The 19,902-nt window shown below is 37.3% G+C and overlaps 1 protein-coding gene across 1 annotated transcript; it reads left to right on the forward strand.

The window, feature by feature from the left end:
* The first annotated feature begins 14,561 nt into the window (after window positions 1–14,561).
* Window positions 14,562–14,888, forward strand: LOC149375834 (uncharacterized). The gene has a single exon (XM_089596952.1). It carries the CDS (start codon window positions 14,562–14,564, stop codon window positions 14,886–14,888), a length of 327 nt encoding a protein of 108 aa, XP_089453078.1.
* Window positions 14,889–19,902: the final 5,014 nt, after the last annotated feature.

The following is a 19,902-nucleotide window of genomic DNA, read 5'->3' on the forward strand; positions in this document are numbered from 1 at the left end:
ATGTAAAGTAGAAAATAAGAATCACAATTTGAATTTGTAATAAGGTCAATGTTGCTATATTCGTTCACTTAACCTAAAATGCGAGAAAAAAAATTTTTTTCAAACACCATTATCACTGGAATCACATGAATTTTTGTCAAAAATAAAGTTTTACTCTTTCACTTTTGATTTAAAAAATATTTAAAGAATTACTTAAATATTAAACACTCAGAAAAATAAGTTTAAAAATGTCTCTGTAAACGTTTCTATTTTCGTTCGTAAAAGATCGTGATGTACCAAAATTCGTTCTTACGTGACCCTATGTTCGTTCGTTAAAAGAATATGTTGAAGATACTGACATAAGTTTAGTAAAAAATGATGCTCTCAAATTAGAAGTATTTATAAATGAACTTCTAATGAATAACTAAATAACAATAATGCATAAAGGATTAGTACTTTATTAATTAAGTTTGATATAAAAAAATAATTTTAATTCATAACACTTATTAATACATTAAATAGAAATAAGGGCACGTTCTTTGAAACATACTAATCGTTTCTTCATTTGCTTTAGTTTCTCAGTTTTCAGTGATTCTTTATTCTGTGCAATTTTAGCTTTTTCTCATGCAACTGTGTAAGACCAATATTCTCTCTCTCCTGATTAATTAAGATATGTGCCAAAATCTCTCACTTTTTCTTGAGTTGGTGAAAAAGTAGTAAATCTTGTTTGTAAAAAATACGGTTACACTAATCATACGATTTGTATGATTATACTATTTTTGTCAGGATGAGCAAGAGACACTTTCTTACTGAAATCACAACAACAGCTCTGTGAACCTAACTGTGCGCTATTCGCATGGGTACTTTTATTTTATTTTTGGCACCACTGTATGTTTTTAATGTAAATACTAAAATATTTTTAGGTATCTTATAGTTACATGAATATTTTCAAATCAAAAAATTGAAATATAAAAAAAATAAAAATAAAAGTAGAGTAAACGAATATAAGTACGCAAAAAAATATAGATACATTGAACTTATAGCTTCTTTTTTAAGCAATATCTAATTTTATTGAATGGTTTCTTTTCAGTTACAGTTACATTAAAAAAAATGTTAAGCGAAACTAAGATGCGATGCTGATCCTAATCCTGATAGCTGTAAGGTAGTAAAAAAACACACACACGTTTGAAAATTACTCACCAATCGCTAGAAAAACGAATTTTAAGAGAAAAACTTAAAATGAAAGCTGCAAATTGTGTAGAATCATTACGTATGGCTTTTGATAATCTGGCAAAGTAATAATTTTAATATTTTAATGCTTATTTTTAAATAAACTTTTAAAAGGTTTACGACTATAATTTCTAGATATGAAAACTGATAAATATTGGCTAGAAGTTTTTTTAATAGATCGCCTAATTTAGACAAGGAGTATTATAAAAATTTTTTAGTCTGATGAATTTTTACTCGTGCGTGATAATTTGCAATTAATTTATCATAAAATAAAAGCCATTCGTAACTTTCGTGATAAACTAATTTATTGGTCAGCCATTCACTTTTATTTCAACAAAAAAAATGTAACTGCAAGTTAAATATACAGTTTTTTAACTTATTTGTAAATAAGTATGACTTATAAATGGTAAGATTTAATTATCAATACATATAAGTCAGTTAGGAGGCAAATATATTAATTTAAAACAGCGCTAAAAAAGGTATTGATTTTGTTGAGCGCTAAAAAAGGAAAAAATAGGCCAAGTGCTAAGAAAGATACGAATTCTACCAAGCTCTAAAAAGTGCACATCGGCCACTTTCCTTAACACATATTTTCATGGACATATAACACTAAAATCTTTTGAAGTAAAACTTATTTAGGCCCATAGCATATGGGGGGGTTAATTCGACAAACAAGCGAGAGAGCAAGCTAAGAAAACGAGCAAGTGAGTGAGTGAACGTGATATAGATGTACATCATGTATATACTCGTGCCACTGCTCTGTCTATATTTACACATTCTCTCTCTCTCTCCCTCTCTCCAAGGCTACTATGAACCTTTGGTCCTTAGCCTAATAAATCCACTCTACTCCATAAATATCTTTATATCATTAAAAAGCTTGTTACTTACTCTATCTGCTTTAACTTTTTGATAAACAACTGCAGTACTTCTGCTAAACTATGATGCAACTTATAACATGGAATTTTGGTCATCGATAAGAGTCTAAGTTAGAAAATAGGTTTCCAAGTTACTTTGATCCAAGAATTTCAATTATAAAGGGTTCTAAATTTCAGGAAAAAAACTCAGGGCATCTTCATAAGCCATTCATCTAAGTGTCTTGGCTTTTTACAGTGTTTATATTTAGTGACAAGTCACCTTGAAAGCAACAGAATATTATAGGCTGAAAAAAATTATTCTAGCTTTTTATCCATTAAAAAACATATTAAAGAAATCTGCCGAAACTTGTACCTTTATTATCCAACTTTTAGATTGGTACCGTTTTCCATCAAACAAATGTTATATGCTTTTGTTTTTTTATATTTAACGTTATTAATATTCTTGCATGTTTTTTCTCATCGTTAAGAGTTTTCTGGCATTTATTGTAGCAAAAATGCATATGGCAGTGAAATCGGTGATGCATTAGTGCAAAAAATAATGCAACGAGCCCGAAAAATGGTGACAACTATTGAGTCTCCCAAATACCGATACGGATCAATGAAAAAATTTGCTAATTACATTGAAAAAAACTCAGAAATATTAGTGGCAAGGACTGAGGACAAAGAAGCAAAATTATCTGCACATATTGTTTCATCAGATACAAATTATGACCATTTGATATTAATAGATCATAATATTTTCAATCAGTTTAATAATTAAAATGACATGTTTGTTGACGCCACATATAATGTTGTACCTGGCATAACAGGAGTTGGTCAGTTACTAACAATAATGTCCAAAAATCATAATGTAGTGTGTAGTATAAAGAAAAGTATTAATACCGTATCTTACTCTACTAATAAGAAACTTTGGAATTTTTTTTATTACAGCAAGAAAATCTGCACTTCCAAGTAGTTATGCCCTCTCAATCGATTCCTCTTCTTTATAGCCTGATTACTGAATAATATTATAAGAATGGAAATTTATATCTTTAAGCTTGTTTAATTCACTACAATTAAGCTTTACTTTGCTATTCTTCCGGTTTCTATACTAAGGGTACTATTCTGGGAACTGCGCACTTACGATTGGGAAGGTAGTGGGATGAGAGTGACTAACACTTAAACCTTGGGTAATTGTTCCGCATTCGCCAGGACGCGAAGTTACCTGTAGGTGGGAGAAAAATTAGCCCAGAACTTGGGAAAACCTAGCCCAGAACGGCCCGGTATATTGCCTGCGTTCAAACTCAATGTTTATATACGTTAATAAACACCATAACTAAACTCCTACACACCTCTCGCCTATGTTGTCCGTAATAGCAGAAAATCAGTTAATCGATCCCAGAAAATCAAACAATAAAGCCTCTCTTCTAGTTGTAGGACTATACTAGCCAGGCAAGTTCTAGTTGTATGTCTTAAAGGCAACCTGTTTCAGGACCTTAGTTCCTTGATAATTTTTACCATTGTGCGAGTATTGTCAATAATACTCTTCAAATTATCACCCAAAAAATCGAAGTACAATGCACTTTACTTAAGGTCCTCCAAATTTTTCTGTAAAAATTGTCAATGCAGGAGATCCTCCTTGTCTGGTTAAGCTGATAAAAGAGCTCTGATAATAGCTTTGTTAATTGTAAAAAGTTAGTCAGTAAGAATTCTCAATCCACTGGAACTTTTGCATTTTCTGGTACTTCGTTGAACTCTGAGGCTACAGAGAAAAGTGCTGCATTTCTTAAATCTTAAAACTCTTCAAAGTGACCATTCTTGGTCTGTGCCTTATTGTTGAAGTCTGCCAGAATCTCTGAGTTTATTTCTAGAGCTTTGAAACTAAAGCTGCCTGTCACTAGTATCGTCCGTAGCAATTTGTCCTTTAGCTCATTATCCCCTAGTCCAAATGGGTTCTACCTAATCGGCTACAGATTAGGTGTTAAGGCTACAGATCATGATCTCTTTTCCTTGGATCAACGCTAATGTACCAAATGATTCTATCATAAAACTATCTCCCCTCTCCATCCATGTCACTAAAGTACATGTTTTGATCCAAAACGAAAAAATTTTTTTCAGGAATAAGGCACAGTTATCAACTTTGTTCCAATAATCGTTTGTGTTTCAATAATTAGTTAGAACTCGAAATTAATTATTATTCCATTCGTGCTAACTTAGCGCAGTCAAAGCTAACCCTGCTCTGGCAATCTATAGAAAGCAGCAATACATACCTCTTCCCATACATATACCTTTTTACCAGCTTATATTTTCATCCATTTCATTTCAAGGCTGTCAGAAGTCAGGATACAATTTAAAATATTGAAAACTATCATTTGGAATAAAAAATATTGCTTCTCTTCCTTTAATATCATAATATTTGTCGAATCTAATTAACTCAACACCTGTAATCTTAAAACAGTCTTTAGACTTCAGATATATTTCTATGATAATAAGAACATATATTAAGTATGAAAAGAAGCAAAGGGGGAAGCAGAGATGAAAATTATTGTGAGAACTGAATTATTTGTCTTCCCATATTGGGGGCCCTGTTGATGTATTTTGTTTCTTGTCATTCCTTGTATTTCCTGATGCAGTTGTTGAGCAGATTTTTTTTTGTGCTACTTTAAGTTTTGGAGAGTTGACTTTGTTCATCCTTAGTGCTTTTTTTGCTCTCCGAAAACTTTAATTATGGCTTCCACTGGATACTTATCATCATGTACCATAACTACATTGACTCTATAGTGCTTTTGCCAGACTAGACAGCCAGACTCGATACTCTTGTGATCGCCCTTACAATTGGCACACTTGGGGGAATCGATGCCCCACCGCGAGCCCTCATGTTCAGTTTTGCGGCACATTATGCATAGAGTGTTTTGGCTATCATTTCTGGGTTCGTGTTGCACTTGGATGCGACGTGGTAAAACAAAAATTTTTTAAAGCATTGTAGTGACTTGCTAAAGTGAGATTTAACCATTACGTAAGCACCATTGTATGAAATTTTAATAAGCAAGTTACGCCCTTTAAAAGTCAAAAGTACCGTTTTACTGGGGAATCGCTTCTCTTGTGGAGTGGCATTGGGTTATATGTTTCTCATATTAAATTTTATGCACAATTCTTATATCAGATTCTAGTTTTTCCGTTATTTATTGTTCAGTATATTCAACTAGGATGAACTTGATTATACCTTTTCTTGATTGTTTAGATTTAGGCATAAACACTTGTACGTTTAAATGTGAGATTATCGGGTTGCTTTAAATGACTAAGTCAGCCTCAGCTCGGAAGTTTCAGATATCTTCCACATCCTTTCTGTTCAGTAACTTTTGATTTGAGATTATTTTGGATCAGGATGCCTCATACTATAATTTTATTGATCTTTTGTCCATCATCATTTATTTTGGTAATCCAGACAGATAAATTTCGTGTTTATTATGTTTTAAACGCTTATCTTCTCGAAGCTTTTCTTTGGATTCACTTAGCGTGGGTTTTTCTAGGTCTTTGTGAGACTATCTTTATTTACGGTAGCAATTTTTACTTGCTTTTCTTTTTCCAAGCTTTTTTCTCTACCTTTTTAGAGAGCCCTGAACCTGAGGGTAGGCCGTAATTGTATTCATTCTTTAGATATTTGCATTTTCTCTTGTTGTTTGTTTCAGTTACTTTCATCGAGGAGCCAGAGCCACTGCTAGAACAAGCCATGGCACCCAATCAAAGCCACCAACGCACGAGCGCCTGCCGCTTTGATGCAACGTCCCTTCACTTGCTTGTATTGCACTTACTCAACACTGTTAATAAGCAGTATATTGTTTTATGTATTCGGCACAAGAAGGCTTGATCAGATAAGAACTTGATCCAGGTTTTTTAATCACTCCATCGCATTCTTAATCGCGAATAGTTATTTCAAAGTAACTAGAGTGCATTAGACAAATCCAATGAAGTATTTGCCACAATAGTGAGATTAAATAAGTAAATAAAAATTGCAAAATTATTCTATTAATAAGACCATAAACTTTTACGCTGCACTTTATTATCTGTTATACTAGCAAGCTAATTACGCAATAAAAACAATTGTTACATTTTATTACCAACGTTTTATAAATTATAGATCGTTCCTCGTGCTTTTGTTTTAATGATCTGAAAAACTTGTAAGGCATTACTGTGCTGTATGTAAGTTTCTTACAAAAATTTTTTCATCTTTCAAGCCCTTAAAAATCATAAGTAATTATGAAAAAGCATTAATAAAGTCAATGAGGACTTATTTTGGCAAGGATTATGTGGGAGGATGATACTCCCATGATTTGCAGGTATCATATTTGACTTTATAAATATCATTAGCGAAAGCTGTACAAATATTTAAAACATCGAATATACGTGATTAATTTACAGTATAATTCATATTTATGTCTGACAAAATACGGTATATAAGAAAATCCATAAACAATTTTCCGTTTTGGTCTCCTATTTGGACTCATTTTACTTGTAAAGACACGTAGTTTGAGGAGAGAATTTTGACCACGGGGTTGCTCTGAGGGTGACACCCTTTTTCCGCAATTTACATGTTAAAAGTATATCTATACGTATTATCCATACAGATAGAATTCTAACACGTAAATCATAGATCAAGGGTGGCACCTTCACTGAAATCCGTGTTCAACATTTTTTTCTCACAGTAAATGACATTACGAATTAAATGAGTTCAGTTTTAAGGGTGTGCCTCGGAAAAAGTATTTTTATTTTAATGTGGAATAAGAGCGTGATATTTTTTTGGAATTTTCTCATAAATATTCTTCGACTTAAGGCTACATATTCTAAATATTATGATATTGATGTATTAGTATAAATACAGGTAGTAAGACTTAACTAGTTGTAGTTGTACTTTTTTTTTTTTTTTTTCTTTTTGGAGGAAGGTGAAATGCCTTGATGCACACTGCAGGGATAGCGGTAGTGTGGGACTAAGTGGATTTGTAGAACGAAGTTCTTTATGTCACTTGCTTCAGGGGCTGGAATTTTAAAAACGACAGATTTTCATGAAAGGGAAGTCACTTACTAGAAGTCTCTCCCTCCTAATTTATTGTATGTCCCCCTTACTCCATCGCCCTCACCATCAGCCCCATACACACTTCCCCTCACCCTGTCTCTTCCAACCATGCTGCGCTAATCTCCTGCACACCTCCTCTCATCACTCCCCATTCCCACCATTTTCCTTCACACTACACCATCAAAGCACGCACACCAAGCAATTAATGTTTCATTGAATCATAAGTTTTTTCTCCACAATTTTTTTCTTCTATAATTCTAAAAAAAAACACTTTCCAAGAAATTTGAATCCTTGACCTCCTGCATACGATCTATGTATCTTACCCACTCTACTACGAGCGCTCCCAACATGAGAATTTCAGTTTCTTCTACTTATACTGTGGTTCGTAACTGAATCATAATTTAAACATCAATTTACTGATCATTAATTAGTTTGGTTCGATTATATGTTATAATTATTATTAAATTATTTGTTTGATTAACCATTTTTTTTTTTTTTTTAATTGAATAATTATTTTCCAAACTTGTGAGCAATATTTTTTTTAACAGCAGCTTTTCCATACATTAATAAATATTTATTTCATTTTTATTAGTTTGTTAATTTTTAAATGAATCAGTAAATAATTATTTTTACAATTTTTTCATTTTTTTCAAAGTTTTCCAACTTTTTTCCAACAGTCTTACACTTTTTTCATCGTTTTTTCATCAATGCTTTATTCATACCAGGTTCTATGAATACAGTCATTAATTGTCATTAAATTTTATTCTTTCATAATTTTTGTATTCGAGTCTAAGGTGATTTTTTTGAGTTTAAAAACGTTCATCACAGTTAGCGGGGGAAAAGTTTAAAGAGGTAGGAGGAGCGCAAATATGTAGCAACGCTGGCAATTATTTTTTTCATATGAATATTCCTATACATGTGCTTTTACGAATACTTGACCCTTTCTTTCTTATTTTATTAGAAAAATTTAATGAAAAAAATTTAAACAAAATGCAATGATAAACAATTAAAAATTAAAATAAAAAGTAAGGTATAAAATCGAAACAAAAAATTAAAAAAAAAATAAATAAATAAATAAACATAAAATGATAAGAAAAATAAAATGGAAAATAATATAAAAAATAATTAAAAAATGTAATCAAAAAGGGAATGAAATCAAAAAAGACATTAAAAATAAAATTTAATAATAAAAAAAAAAAGAAAGGAAATGAAATAAAAATAAAGAAAATCAAATTTTAAAACAAATGAAAAATAATAAATAAAATGAAAAAAAAAGAAAATGAATAAAAAAATGATTTAAGCAAAAAAAATAATGAAATGAAAAATGGAAAAAAGTCAAATAAAATAAAATCAAAACAAAACATGAAAAAGACATGAAAAAATATAACGGAATAAAAAAAATGAAATAAAAAAGATTTAATAAAAAAGTAAAAAAAGAAGCGAAGTAAAGGAAGTTTTTAAAGAAATAAAAAATATCAAAAGAAACAAACCAGAGGGTATAAATGGGTCACGGAATCCACGGTGAGAACGTCTTTAAACATAAAATTAGTGCCGAAAAATAATTAAACATGAAATGCGTGTCGAAGAACATCATCATAAAATAAAGAAACACAATTTCTCAGGTAACAAGGGGGTCGCAAGATCCATAGAACGAACAAAGCTTTATGAGAATAAGTACTGCATTCATGTAGTTCAGTAAAACAAAAACTTGAAAAACGAATAAAAAAAAAAATTAATAAAAAAAAAGAAAATTAATTCAGTACTCACAATGGTTGATCTTTGTGAGTACGTCGTGCATAAATACAGTACTCAAGAAGTTCAACCATCGTGAGTACTGAACTAATTTCTTATTTTCTTATTTATTTTTTTTTTGTTATTCGTTTTTCAAGTTTTTGTTTTACTGAACTACATGAATAAAGTACTTCGCGATGGTTGAACTTCGTGAGTACGTCGTGCATAAATACAGTACTCACAAAATTTAACCATCGTGAGTACTGAATTATTATTTTTATTCATTTATTTTTTTATTCGTTTTTCAAGTTTTTGTTCCAATGGGTCTCGCGACCCCCTTGTAACCTGAGAAATTGTGTTTCTTTATTTTATGATGTTTTTCGACACACATTTCATGTTTAATTATTTTTTGGCACTCATCTCATGTTTAAAGACGTTCCCACCGTGGGTCCTATGACACAGTTATACCCCCTGGTTTGTTCCTTTTAAATTTTTTGATTTTTTTTCTAATTTAATTTATTTCGTATCTGTTTTTATTTTTTTTTTAATCCTTTTTTTAATTTCTTTTTTTACTTCATTTTCTTTTCGTTCCATTGTATTTTTTCATGTCTTTTTCATGTCTTATTTTGATTTCATTTCATTTTTTTTTTTTTTTTATTAGACCACTAATGCCCCCCTCCATGCTACGTGGCTTTAGCTTCACCCCGGAACCACGTTAGCATTACTTCAGATCGTAGCCACCAGCGACAACATTGTATCTCACAGCATTAGAGAGCAAGCTCGTCACCAGTTGCTAGAGGTGCTAATCTTCTCGAGTCCTTTTTAGGACTCAGGGTTCCTGAGGGCTGACACCCGTGTGTAGCGCTCCATTGTAGGTTGCAATCTTTGCAAGTGTCACTAAATGCTTGATGCTTTCCCTTGCTAATAAGTAAGTGTACTTCGTACAGGGCGGATTTGCATAAGCCTTTATTCATACTTTGAGACTTTGCTCTCTAGATGTGCCCTGATTGGGCCTTCTTCCTGACATCACCCAGCGCTCTTCTAAAAATTATGCAGCTTCCACTGCCTAACTCGTGTTTCGTTTCTCCTGTCTTACAAAAGGACACTGTGCTGGATTACTGAAATCTTTTTTGCAATGGTTTGAGTTACCGCATTAAAAATACAGCTTTAACCTACCTTTGTCTTTGAAGTCATGGGATACATGCCTATACTCTATACAATAAAGGTACCTTGTAACAGTAAGATTTCTTCTTATACGGTAGAAAACAACCCCAATTTTGATTTTGTCTTTGTTTTTAACTTAGGTTAATAACGCTATTCTTTGTTATCTACTATTTGCCTTAATAAGTTGAACTTTTAGTTCTTAATTTTGGTTTCCGATAATCTTTTTAACGAATTTCTCAACTTCTCGTTCTTCAATAATACCATCTTAATCTTGTAACTTGAGCGTCACTTTTCGTGCTGTAGTTACAACCGATACTTCATTAACTACTAACATTTTCCCGTGTTGAGTAAACCTCAGAAGATCCTTCAAGCCTTTAGTTTTTAAGAACAAATCTCCATCCTTAGTGGCAAAAACACTTTGGACTACAGCTTCTTTCTCTCCGGGGTTCAAGTAAGCCATCATGGACTCAAGTACCCCGACAAAAATTTTCCCTTCCCCAACCTTTACTAGGATCTTTGTCGTATTTTAAGGGATCTTTTTTTGGCCACTCCTAGCCCCAGCAAGCTTCCAGCTAGAAAAAGCTTCAAGCTTCGAGTGGTGTTTGCTAGGTCAGCGGCCTACTATGGAGCGCTAGACATGGTGCTGGTCCTCAGGGATCCCGAGTCCTTTTTAGGACTCGAGAGGATTAGCACCTCTAGTAAATGGTGGCGAGTTTTTTTTTTTTTTTTTTTTGGAGAGAGGGAAAATGCATTGAGGCACACCACAGGGACAATAGCACGGACATTTTGACATTACCCTGTGCAACTACCGACTTTTCAATTTGCTGTGTAAATGCAAAAGCATTCTGTAAACCTTTGGCCTTAGTAAGTATGTCTTCTTTTTTTGTAGTGAAAACACTATGGACTGCCACAGTAGCTTTATCAGGGTCAAAGTTCGCCTTCATCGTCTTCAGCACCTTTCCAAAGGTCTGCCCTTTACCCATCTTCACTACTACTGATATAGTCCCTTCAAAAAAAATTTAGTCACATCTACACCGTTGACCTATATCGTACAATACAGTGACCCAAGCAGACGTATGTATACAAAAAATACATAAGTCAGCCCCGCATTAAATTATTTTCTCAGTTCAGCGTCTCATTTATTTTTATTGTAATTACGATTCCCCACAACTCCTATTCATTTTACGTACAACTTTCTGACCAATTCAAACTACGCGGGCTATCGCTCTTTGGTGTAGCAGACGCCCCACACTTTTTATCTGTTTCGTGACTTGCACAGTTATCTACTATTTTCACAAAATATCCTATAAAACCCATGGTAATGTCCAAGTACCTGAATGTCGTTGGAAAGATTATGATTTCTTCTATCTGCTACATAGTTTTCTATTTAGAACTACAGTATCTTTGCTGAGTAATCATACAACCTGCGCCACCACTTTAACGATTCTCCATAAGAGGCTATGTTACAGAGTCTATTTTCCAGTTAGTTTTTTTCAACAATTTTGGTGGTGACAAGGTCTAAAATTTTGGGAAAAGACTCCTTGCACCTTCAAGAATCATCCTTTAAAATATCATTTAATACTCCAGTGTTTTGATTTAGTGAGGAGCCACCTTAAGAGGATTCCTCTATTCGCCACCCGGGGAAGCGCTCGGTATGGGTGAAACCATCAAAACCCCACCTAGGAGTAGTAGTAGTAGTTTTTTTTTTTTTTTTTTTTTTTTTTTTGTGGAGGGAGGGGAAATGCATTGAGGCACACCGCAGGGACAGCAGTAGTGTGGGACTCGGTGGCATTTTTTTATTAGACTACCCATACCCACTAAACCCCCCCCCCATGTCGCGTGGCTTTTGGTCCACCCCGGAACCGCGTTAGCATTACTTCAGGGTGGAGCCACCAGGGAGACCATCGCGTCTCACAGCATTAACGAACTAACTCGCCACCATTTGCTAGAGGTGCCAATCCTCTCGAGTCCTGAGAAGGACTCGGGATCCTTTAAGATTGGCACCCGTTCTCTAGCGCTACAACATTTAATGCTTTCCCATGCTGCTGCCTAAATGGTAGCCTCAGCGTCCCGCGCGGCGGCTTTTTTCTCTTCCTTCTTGTGACAGACCACTGATCCGACGTAACCGTCCACCGCCCTCCATCTCTCTTTGGTGCGAAGCATCTCAGAGATGATGTTTTCGGGAGTGAGTGTCGCGCCATTGCGGAAAGATGCATTAAACATGTCCAGTAATACGTGAGGTTTTCCCGCAGCTATGACTTTGAGGACTTCGGACGGTACCTTGTCCAGACCCGAGGCCTTGTGGCCCGGCGTCTCCAATATCACCGACCTCAATTCATCGAGGGTAAAGAGAATCACCTCGCCCACACTTATATCCTCCCGCCTCCTCTCGGGATGCTCCAGTAAGAGACAAGAGACCACCCTCTCTAAGAAGGAGGGCTCCATTGGTGCTACCGGGTCCGAGTCACGCAATCTTTTTAGCGTGATTCAGTAGCCTGGGCCCCATGTATCTTTATCTACATCAGCGATGAGTTCGCGCCAGTATCTGTTCTTGGTCATCTTAATCGCCCTCTCCAAGGCCTTTTTTGCGTTCCTGTACGCGGCAACAGCTACTTCGACGTCTTCACGAGTGCTGTGTCACTGTGCAAGACGCTGCAGATTCTGCGCCTCCCTGCACAAGTTTGCAATATATTCGGTCCACCAGGAGCACGGCCCTCGATCCCTCCTGGCAAACCTCTTCGGCATACATGCATCGCACCATTCCTTGACATGTCTCATAGTGCCGCTCACAAGTGCCTCAACCTCCGCTGTATTTGTGATCTTGTTCAAATCAACAGGAATCTGGGGTCAGTCTCAATCCCTCTGGGGTCAGTTCTCAGCTCCCCCCAAGCAATGGCCTTGGAGTTGAAGTCACCGGCCAGGACTATGTCACCATTCTCCTCACACACACGATCGGCAAGCCGTCCTCTAAAGACACCAATCGGGATGTTAGGGGATATGTAGAAAATTTTAAAGGTCACGCGCCCTCATCTAATCCACACGAACCCGTTTTCGCCTCCAGTGTCAGACACTGAAAACTGCTGCGTGTTACGTGGCCCTTTTTGCCACACCTCCAGCACGCCCCAGTCCTGTTGGATCCACCACACTGTCTGTTAATGTGGCCAAAGCCCAGGCATCTGGGGTGGTTTCAAACTCACGAGTTGTGCGTCCACCCTGATCCGCAGCGATAAGTTCTTCGTGTCTGACACTGAAGGTGTAGACGGGTTCGTGTGGATTAGATGTGGGCGCGTGACCTTTATAAGTTGATACATATCCCCCAACATCTCGATTGGTGTCTTTAGAGGACGGCTTGGCGATCTCGAAGATGCTGTTCATGTGTGTGGGGAGAATGGTGATATAGTCCTGGCTGGTGACTTTAACTCCAAGGCCATCGCTTGGGGGGAGCCGAGAACTGACCCCAGAGGGCGGGTGGTGCTTGAGATGGCCGCAAGACTGGATCTCATCGTCATGAACTCTGGTGGTTCAGCAACGTTCAGGTGGCCTGGAAACCGGGGCACGATCGTCGATCTCACACTAGTGTCGTCACAAATGGCGGCGCGGGTGACCAACTAGCACGTCTTTGAGGACTACACGGCTAGTTATCACCAGTATGTCAGCTTCGTGTTAAACGAAGATCGTGAAGCAAGCTCGCAAGAAATAATTCGAAGGCGCATATTCAGGTGGAATGTGGCAAAACTCAATCGAGATTTGTTGCGGAAAGCCATAGTGAGTGCGCCTCTTCCTGTTGATTTGAACAAGATCACAAATACAGCGGAGGTTGAGGCACTTGTGAGCGATGAGACATGTCAAGGAATGGTGCGAAGCATGTATGCCGAAAAGGTCTGCCAGGAGAGATTGAGGGCCGTGCTACTGGTGGACCGAAGAAATTGAAAACTTGCGACGGGAGGCGCAGCACTTTGGCGTCTTGCACAGCGACACAGAACTCGCGAAGACGCCGAGGTAGCTGTCACCGTGTACAAAAACGCAAAAAAATCCTTGGTGAGGGCGATCAAGGTGAGCAAGTACCGATGCTGGCGTGAACTCATCGCTGAGCTAGATAAAGATACCTGGGGCCTGGGCTACCGGATCGCGTAAAAAAAAAACGCGGCTTGGACCCGACGCCAGCGATGCAACCTTTCTTTTTGGAGCGGGTGGTCTCCAGCCTCTTCCCGAAGCATCCCGATAGGAGGCGGGAGGGCATAAGTGTAGACCAACTGCCTCTCTTTTCCCTCGATGAATTGAGGTTGGTGGCATCGGAGACGCTGGGGTGAAAGGCCCCTGGCCCAGACGGGGTGCCGTCTAAAGTCCTTAAGGTCATAGCTGCGGAGAAACCAAACGTTTTGCTGGACATATTCAATGCGTGCCTACGCGCTGGACTGTTTTGCGAGCGTTGGAAGATCCAAAGGCTTGTTTTTCTGGACAAGGGCAAACCGCCCCCCCCCCTGGTTCCGTCGTCATTAAGACCCTTAGGTATGTTGGACAATTGCGGAAAAATGCTCGAGAGGCTGATAAGAACTCGCTTAAGAGAAGAAGTCAGCCTCTCGGAAAATCAGTACGGATTCCGAAAGAGGCGTTCGACGGTTACGGCTGTAGCCGAGGTTCTTGAGTCGATTAGGAAGGCATGGAAGCCCTCTCATAAGACGAGAAGCGTCTGTGTGCTGGCGACTCTCGACGTCAGGAATGCCTTTATCTCGGCGAAATGGTCCAACATTATGACGACCTTAAGGCGCCAAAATGTACCGGATTACCTTAGAATGATACTGGATAGCTATCTCCAGGATCGTATACTCCGGTACGACACGAAGTATGAGTTGAGTTGAGTTGAGTTGAATTTATTTAGTCGACAATGGACTCAAGGTCCTACAACGCCGAGGCATAGAGTATAGATTATAAAAAGAACAAAATGACTGAGCTAATACAATGGCATCAACCTAACAAAATTCGCATTGATAAATCATAAAAAAAAGTATAACAAAAATAAAGAAATAAACTCTAAAGGAAGAAAATATACATATATATACATAAATACGCACATACACACATATGCATCCACACACACATATATTTATATGTATACATATCTAAAAAATATAAATATAAATATAAATATATATATATATATATATATATATATACATATACATATATATATATCTAAAAAGGAAACAAAAAAAATCAAATATAAAAACATAACAATTTAGTATATAGTAACGCGTTATGAGCAGAACACTTGCAAACTATAGGCGACCAAACGTCTCATCAATAAAGTAACTGTAAAGGAGCACCCTGAAACAGGGCTGATCATAGCATTAGCGTAGATCATGCGGAAGAGTATTCCATAGTCGTAGACCAGCTACGCGGAACGAATTTTGATAGTAAGAGGTGCTAGCATATGGGATCACCAAATTAAATTGGGAGCGACGAAGAGAGCCACCATCTCCAAGAGGCCTAAACTGGAGTTGATTAGCAAGGTACTCAGGTAGACCATTCCGCAAGACTGAGACCAAGAGGCATATCGAGAGGTACACTCGTCGCTCAGTAAAAGGCAGTATACGAAGTGCTCTGTATACAGGGGTGATGTGTTCGGAACGACCAACATCGGTGACAAATCTTAAAGCAGCATTTCTGCAACGAGACAACTTAGTGACCAAAACACCTGATAGATCCAACGCAATGCCGGAACAGAAATCAAAATAGGGGAACACGAGGGCACTAACTATATTCAGGCGAATTGAACGGGGCAAGGTATCGCGACATCTCCGAAGACGAGCGAGGGCAGCATTACTCTTTCGAGAGGTTTCAGTAGCAAAAGGGCCTTAAGAAAGGGTAGAGTCAAGAGTGACACCAAGCAGCCTAATTTTATCGCTGATCTGAAGTAGTTGGCCGTCAAGGGTAGGGGCATGGTTAGCCTCACTGAGACAAATTTCTTCTAGAAGAAAACCATATGGCAAAAGATTTACACCAGTTAGAAGAAAGACAATTATCATTACCCCAACCCAAAACATAATCTAGATCATCGTTCACGACCGCAATAATACGGCGAATCTGGCCAACTGGGCCAGAGAATTTTAGGACAAAGTTGTCAGCGTAGAGATGGAACGAGCAAGATGTTAGAGCTGAGGGCAAATCATTAATATATGAAGAAAATAATAGCGGTCCACATAGAGCACCCTGAGGAACACCCGAACAACGATCAAGCCAACCAGAGGTCAAACCACCCCGCATCTTAACCGCCTGTGAACACCTAGAAAGAAAAGATGATATACGGTTTGATAATATACGGTTTCCGGTTCACCTGAACGTTGCCGAACTACTAGAGTTCATGACGATGAGATCTAGCCTTGCAGCCATCTCTAGCACCGCCCGCCCCCTGGAGTCAGTTCTCGGCTCCCCTTAAGTGATGGCCTTGGAGTTGAAGTCACCGGCCGGGACTATGTCGCCATTCTCCCCACACACACGAATAGCATCCTCGAGCTCGGCAAGCCGCTCTCTAAAGGCGCCGATCGATATGTTAGGGGAGATGTAGCAGCTCACATAAAATACACTTCCACTCCTGATCCACACGAAACCGTCTCCGTCTCCAGAATCGGATACGAGGAACTTGTCGCCACGCATCCAGTCCTGTCGCAGTACCAGCTCCGACCCGTTAACGTGCGGGACGGCTCATTTATGAAGAGCAAGTCCACACCCCGGGCGCGGAAGAACTAGTCCAGCAGACCATGCGCAAGCACGGTCCTATTAAGCTTTGCTTACAGGATCATCGCCATTTCCACCGAGCTTCTTCTGCAGATGCCTGAGGCGCTCGACACCAGGCAGTCTTAGCGACGTGTTTAGTGTCCGGTTTAGGCACAACGCTTTCGCACAGGAAATATAGGAGCCGCTGTCGCAGGTGCCTCGACGTAGACTATGCGGCTCCCTCTGTTGATTCCAAGGGATAGCCGCACAGCCATACCAGGGGCTGTGCCTTCGTCGAAGCAGCCCTTTATTGCCACCTCGATACCCTTCCTGGTCACCGTTAGATCGACGTCCTTGATCTCCCAGGTCAGGCTCGGGGCAAGGGTTTTTACACCACCCACGTCCGCCACAGCACTCCTTAGTGCCTCGGTGAACACACCGCGGCGCTTAGGCGCAGTGTTCCTCAGTTCAACGAGGACACCTCCCACCCTCGTCTCCCTGACAGACCCCACGTCCACCCCGAGCCTGGCTACGTCGACCTTTTTCATCAGGGCCAGGACCTCGGCATACTTTTTGCCTTCTGCTGGCATAACCAAAATCGCCTCCGGCCTGATCCTGCGGCGCTTTTTCTCCGCAACTTTAGGGGGAAGGGGTAGCCCCTTACCCCCCAGGAGCCTCATCCCCTCAGCCTTTCCTTTTTTCTTTCTCGATTTTTTTTGGACCTTCGTCCACTCAGCCTGTTTAGCTGGATCAACCTTAGTCGCACAACCTTTGGTCTCTCCCCCTCGTCCTCGTTTTCTCTTTGCTCCTTTTAGAGTCTTCCTTTGTGGGCCACTTAAGAGCAGCTCGTCCGTTTCCCCGGGTCTTGCTTGGAAACGCTTGAGGACGCCTGTAAGGTATAATGGGGTGTAGTGGGACAACACAGAAATTGCAGGGTATAGTGGAATAGGAGGAGAAAATTATAACTGGTAAATTTATTTGTCAAAAAATATCCTTAAAAAAATTTCCTAATATTCTTTTATCTCTTAGCTAGATAAGACTCTCAAAGTTGATTGTGGTAAACGTTCAAAGGAGAATGAAAAAAATGTTTTATCAAGCTGTCCAAGCACTGGTTTGATGCATACGTTTCAAACGAGGCAATTCGTCCATTTTAGATGTGACACTAAAGTTGACTATCAAGATGATATACCGAAAATACAATTTTTTTCGTACGTTCAAACTATTTATACGTGATAATATGGTACTAAAGAACAAGTTTTATTAATTAGAACTTAAAAATAATTACTTCGTCATAAAACATAGCCTGTCCTAGTATACCCTTATTTTCTGCAAACACCATGTAGAAGTGGGACGAGGCTTATCATTGCTGTCCCACTACTGCATCCTTTTTTTAAAAACTAAGTAGTAGTGGGACAAGTACTTGACAAGACCAAATTTTATTTTTAACGGCTGTGATCTCATGCTTTTTACTACAGTAATAGTGTGAGTGTCATCAGTCTAATCTTTAATACTAAAATTAAACTCAAATATATTTGTAGGATTGGTAGTTAAGTGAATGAGAGCATTGTTACCTGGTAAATAGACATAATCTGAAACCTAACCTCAATGCAATATGTATTAATCCATTCTACCCAATGTAAAAAAGTCAACTTTGCAGAAAATAACATATATTTTCAATGATTAATTTTCATCATACTAATATTGAAAAAAATACTGAACAAAATCAATACCTCTGAAAATTGTCAACAGAAAAATACAGGTATTAATTTACTCACATTATATTTTCATTTGGTATTTTAGCCTTTAAGACTTGCTTCTTATCTCCACAGAAGAATCAAATAATTCTCCTTTAAAAAATTTATTTTCTGTAACCAATCTTAATTTTAAGATCAAGAAGGAAGCAACTAAGGAAACCCGAATCGTGGCGTTTGTTAATAATTTGATACATTACTTAAAAAAAAAAAATTTTTTAAAAAAGAGAAAACATTGAAAAAGCAGTAGGTTTTAGTTAATAAACAAGAAAAAGAAGAAATAAAAATGCTAAAGAAGACGAAAAAAATTTAAACAAGAAGTTTCAAGAGATTAAAAAAACTGTTGAAACAAAAAAAAATTAACTTGAAAATTAAAAATTAAAAAAAAGTTTTTCAATAGGAAAACCAGAATGTGAATAATGACTCAATAGTTCAGGAAATAAAAAAATGTTTATCCAAACTAAAAGACAATGAAAAAGCATTAAGTGCGTGTGAAGTTCATTTATTGCAGAGCAATGTAAAAAGAAAAAAAGAAAAATTTCAAGACCATAGAAACAAATATTTATTTAAAACTTGTGTTCCCTATTATTTTCGTATTATGTATTATTAATAATTATATTATTCAGTTTATGTTGTATTAGACAATATTTTTTCTGGTGGAACTTCAAAAATAAGGAATGAATAATTTTTGCTTAAAAAAGTGTCCCACTATACCCCATTTTACCTTAGCAGTTACCGCCAGCACAACGTTCGCCTTTATGGTGCCCACCGTGTTGGGGTGCTTTACCATAAGCGCGCTCAGCTGATCCATTGTTTGAATATTTTACATTTATTTTAGTAAGTATTTTATTTGTTTTTTTGATTTTTGGAAACGAAACTAAGGGCATTTAATATATACTCTACAGTTTTTACATTACCGACAATTTTGTTTTAATGCTCTTTAACTAATTAACAATATTCAGTTCTCAAGGCTTAATAAATCCATAAGCAACTAACGTTAACCACTGATATTACAATATTATACGTAGGTGGAATCATAAAAGTAAAAGAAAGATCGATCAAGGATTTAGAGCGTGCTCAAAAAAAAAAAGAAAAACTTGATTCGACTAACTGCAAGTCATTCAACAGTTCCAAAAATACGAACAAAAAGTATAGAGACAGACTGGTAAGAACTACAATCTCCTCTACCGTGTTCTCCTAAAAAATTTCTAAATGAACTAACAGATTACAACGACGAAAGTATGATTGAGGCAATTGAAGTGAGTATGTATACTTGTGCCAATCGTTTCTATAAAACGTTTTAGTTGTTTTATTAATGCTTAAAAAATTTTTTTTTAATTTTTTAAATATTTTTTTATATACAAAATAAAAATTAAAGGCGAAGTAGGGGGCTATTCAAAATTTTTTT

Source organism: Copidosoma floridanum, unplaced genomic scaffold (genome assembly GCF_036245765.1).
Source record: "Copidosoma floridanum isolate Cflo_tuat_1 unplaced genomic scaffold, Cflo_Japanese_pri ptg000004l, whole genome shotgun sequence".
Taxonomy (NCBI): domain Eukaryota; kingdom Metazoa; phylum Arthropoda; class Insecta; order Hymenoptera; family Encyrtidae; genus Copidosoma; species Copidosoma floridanum.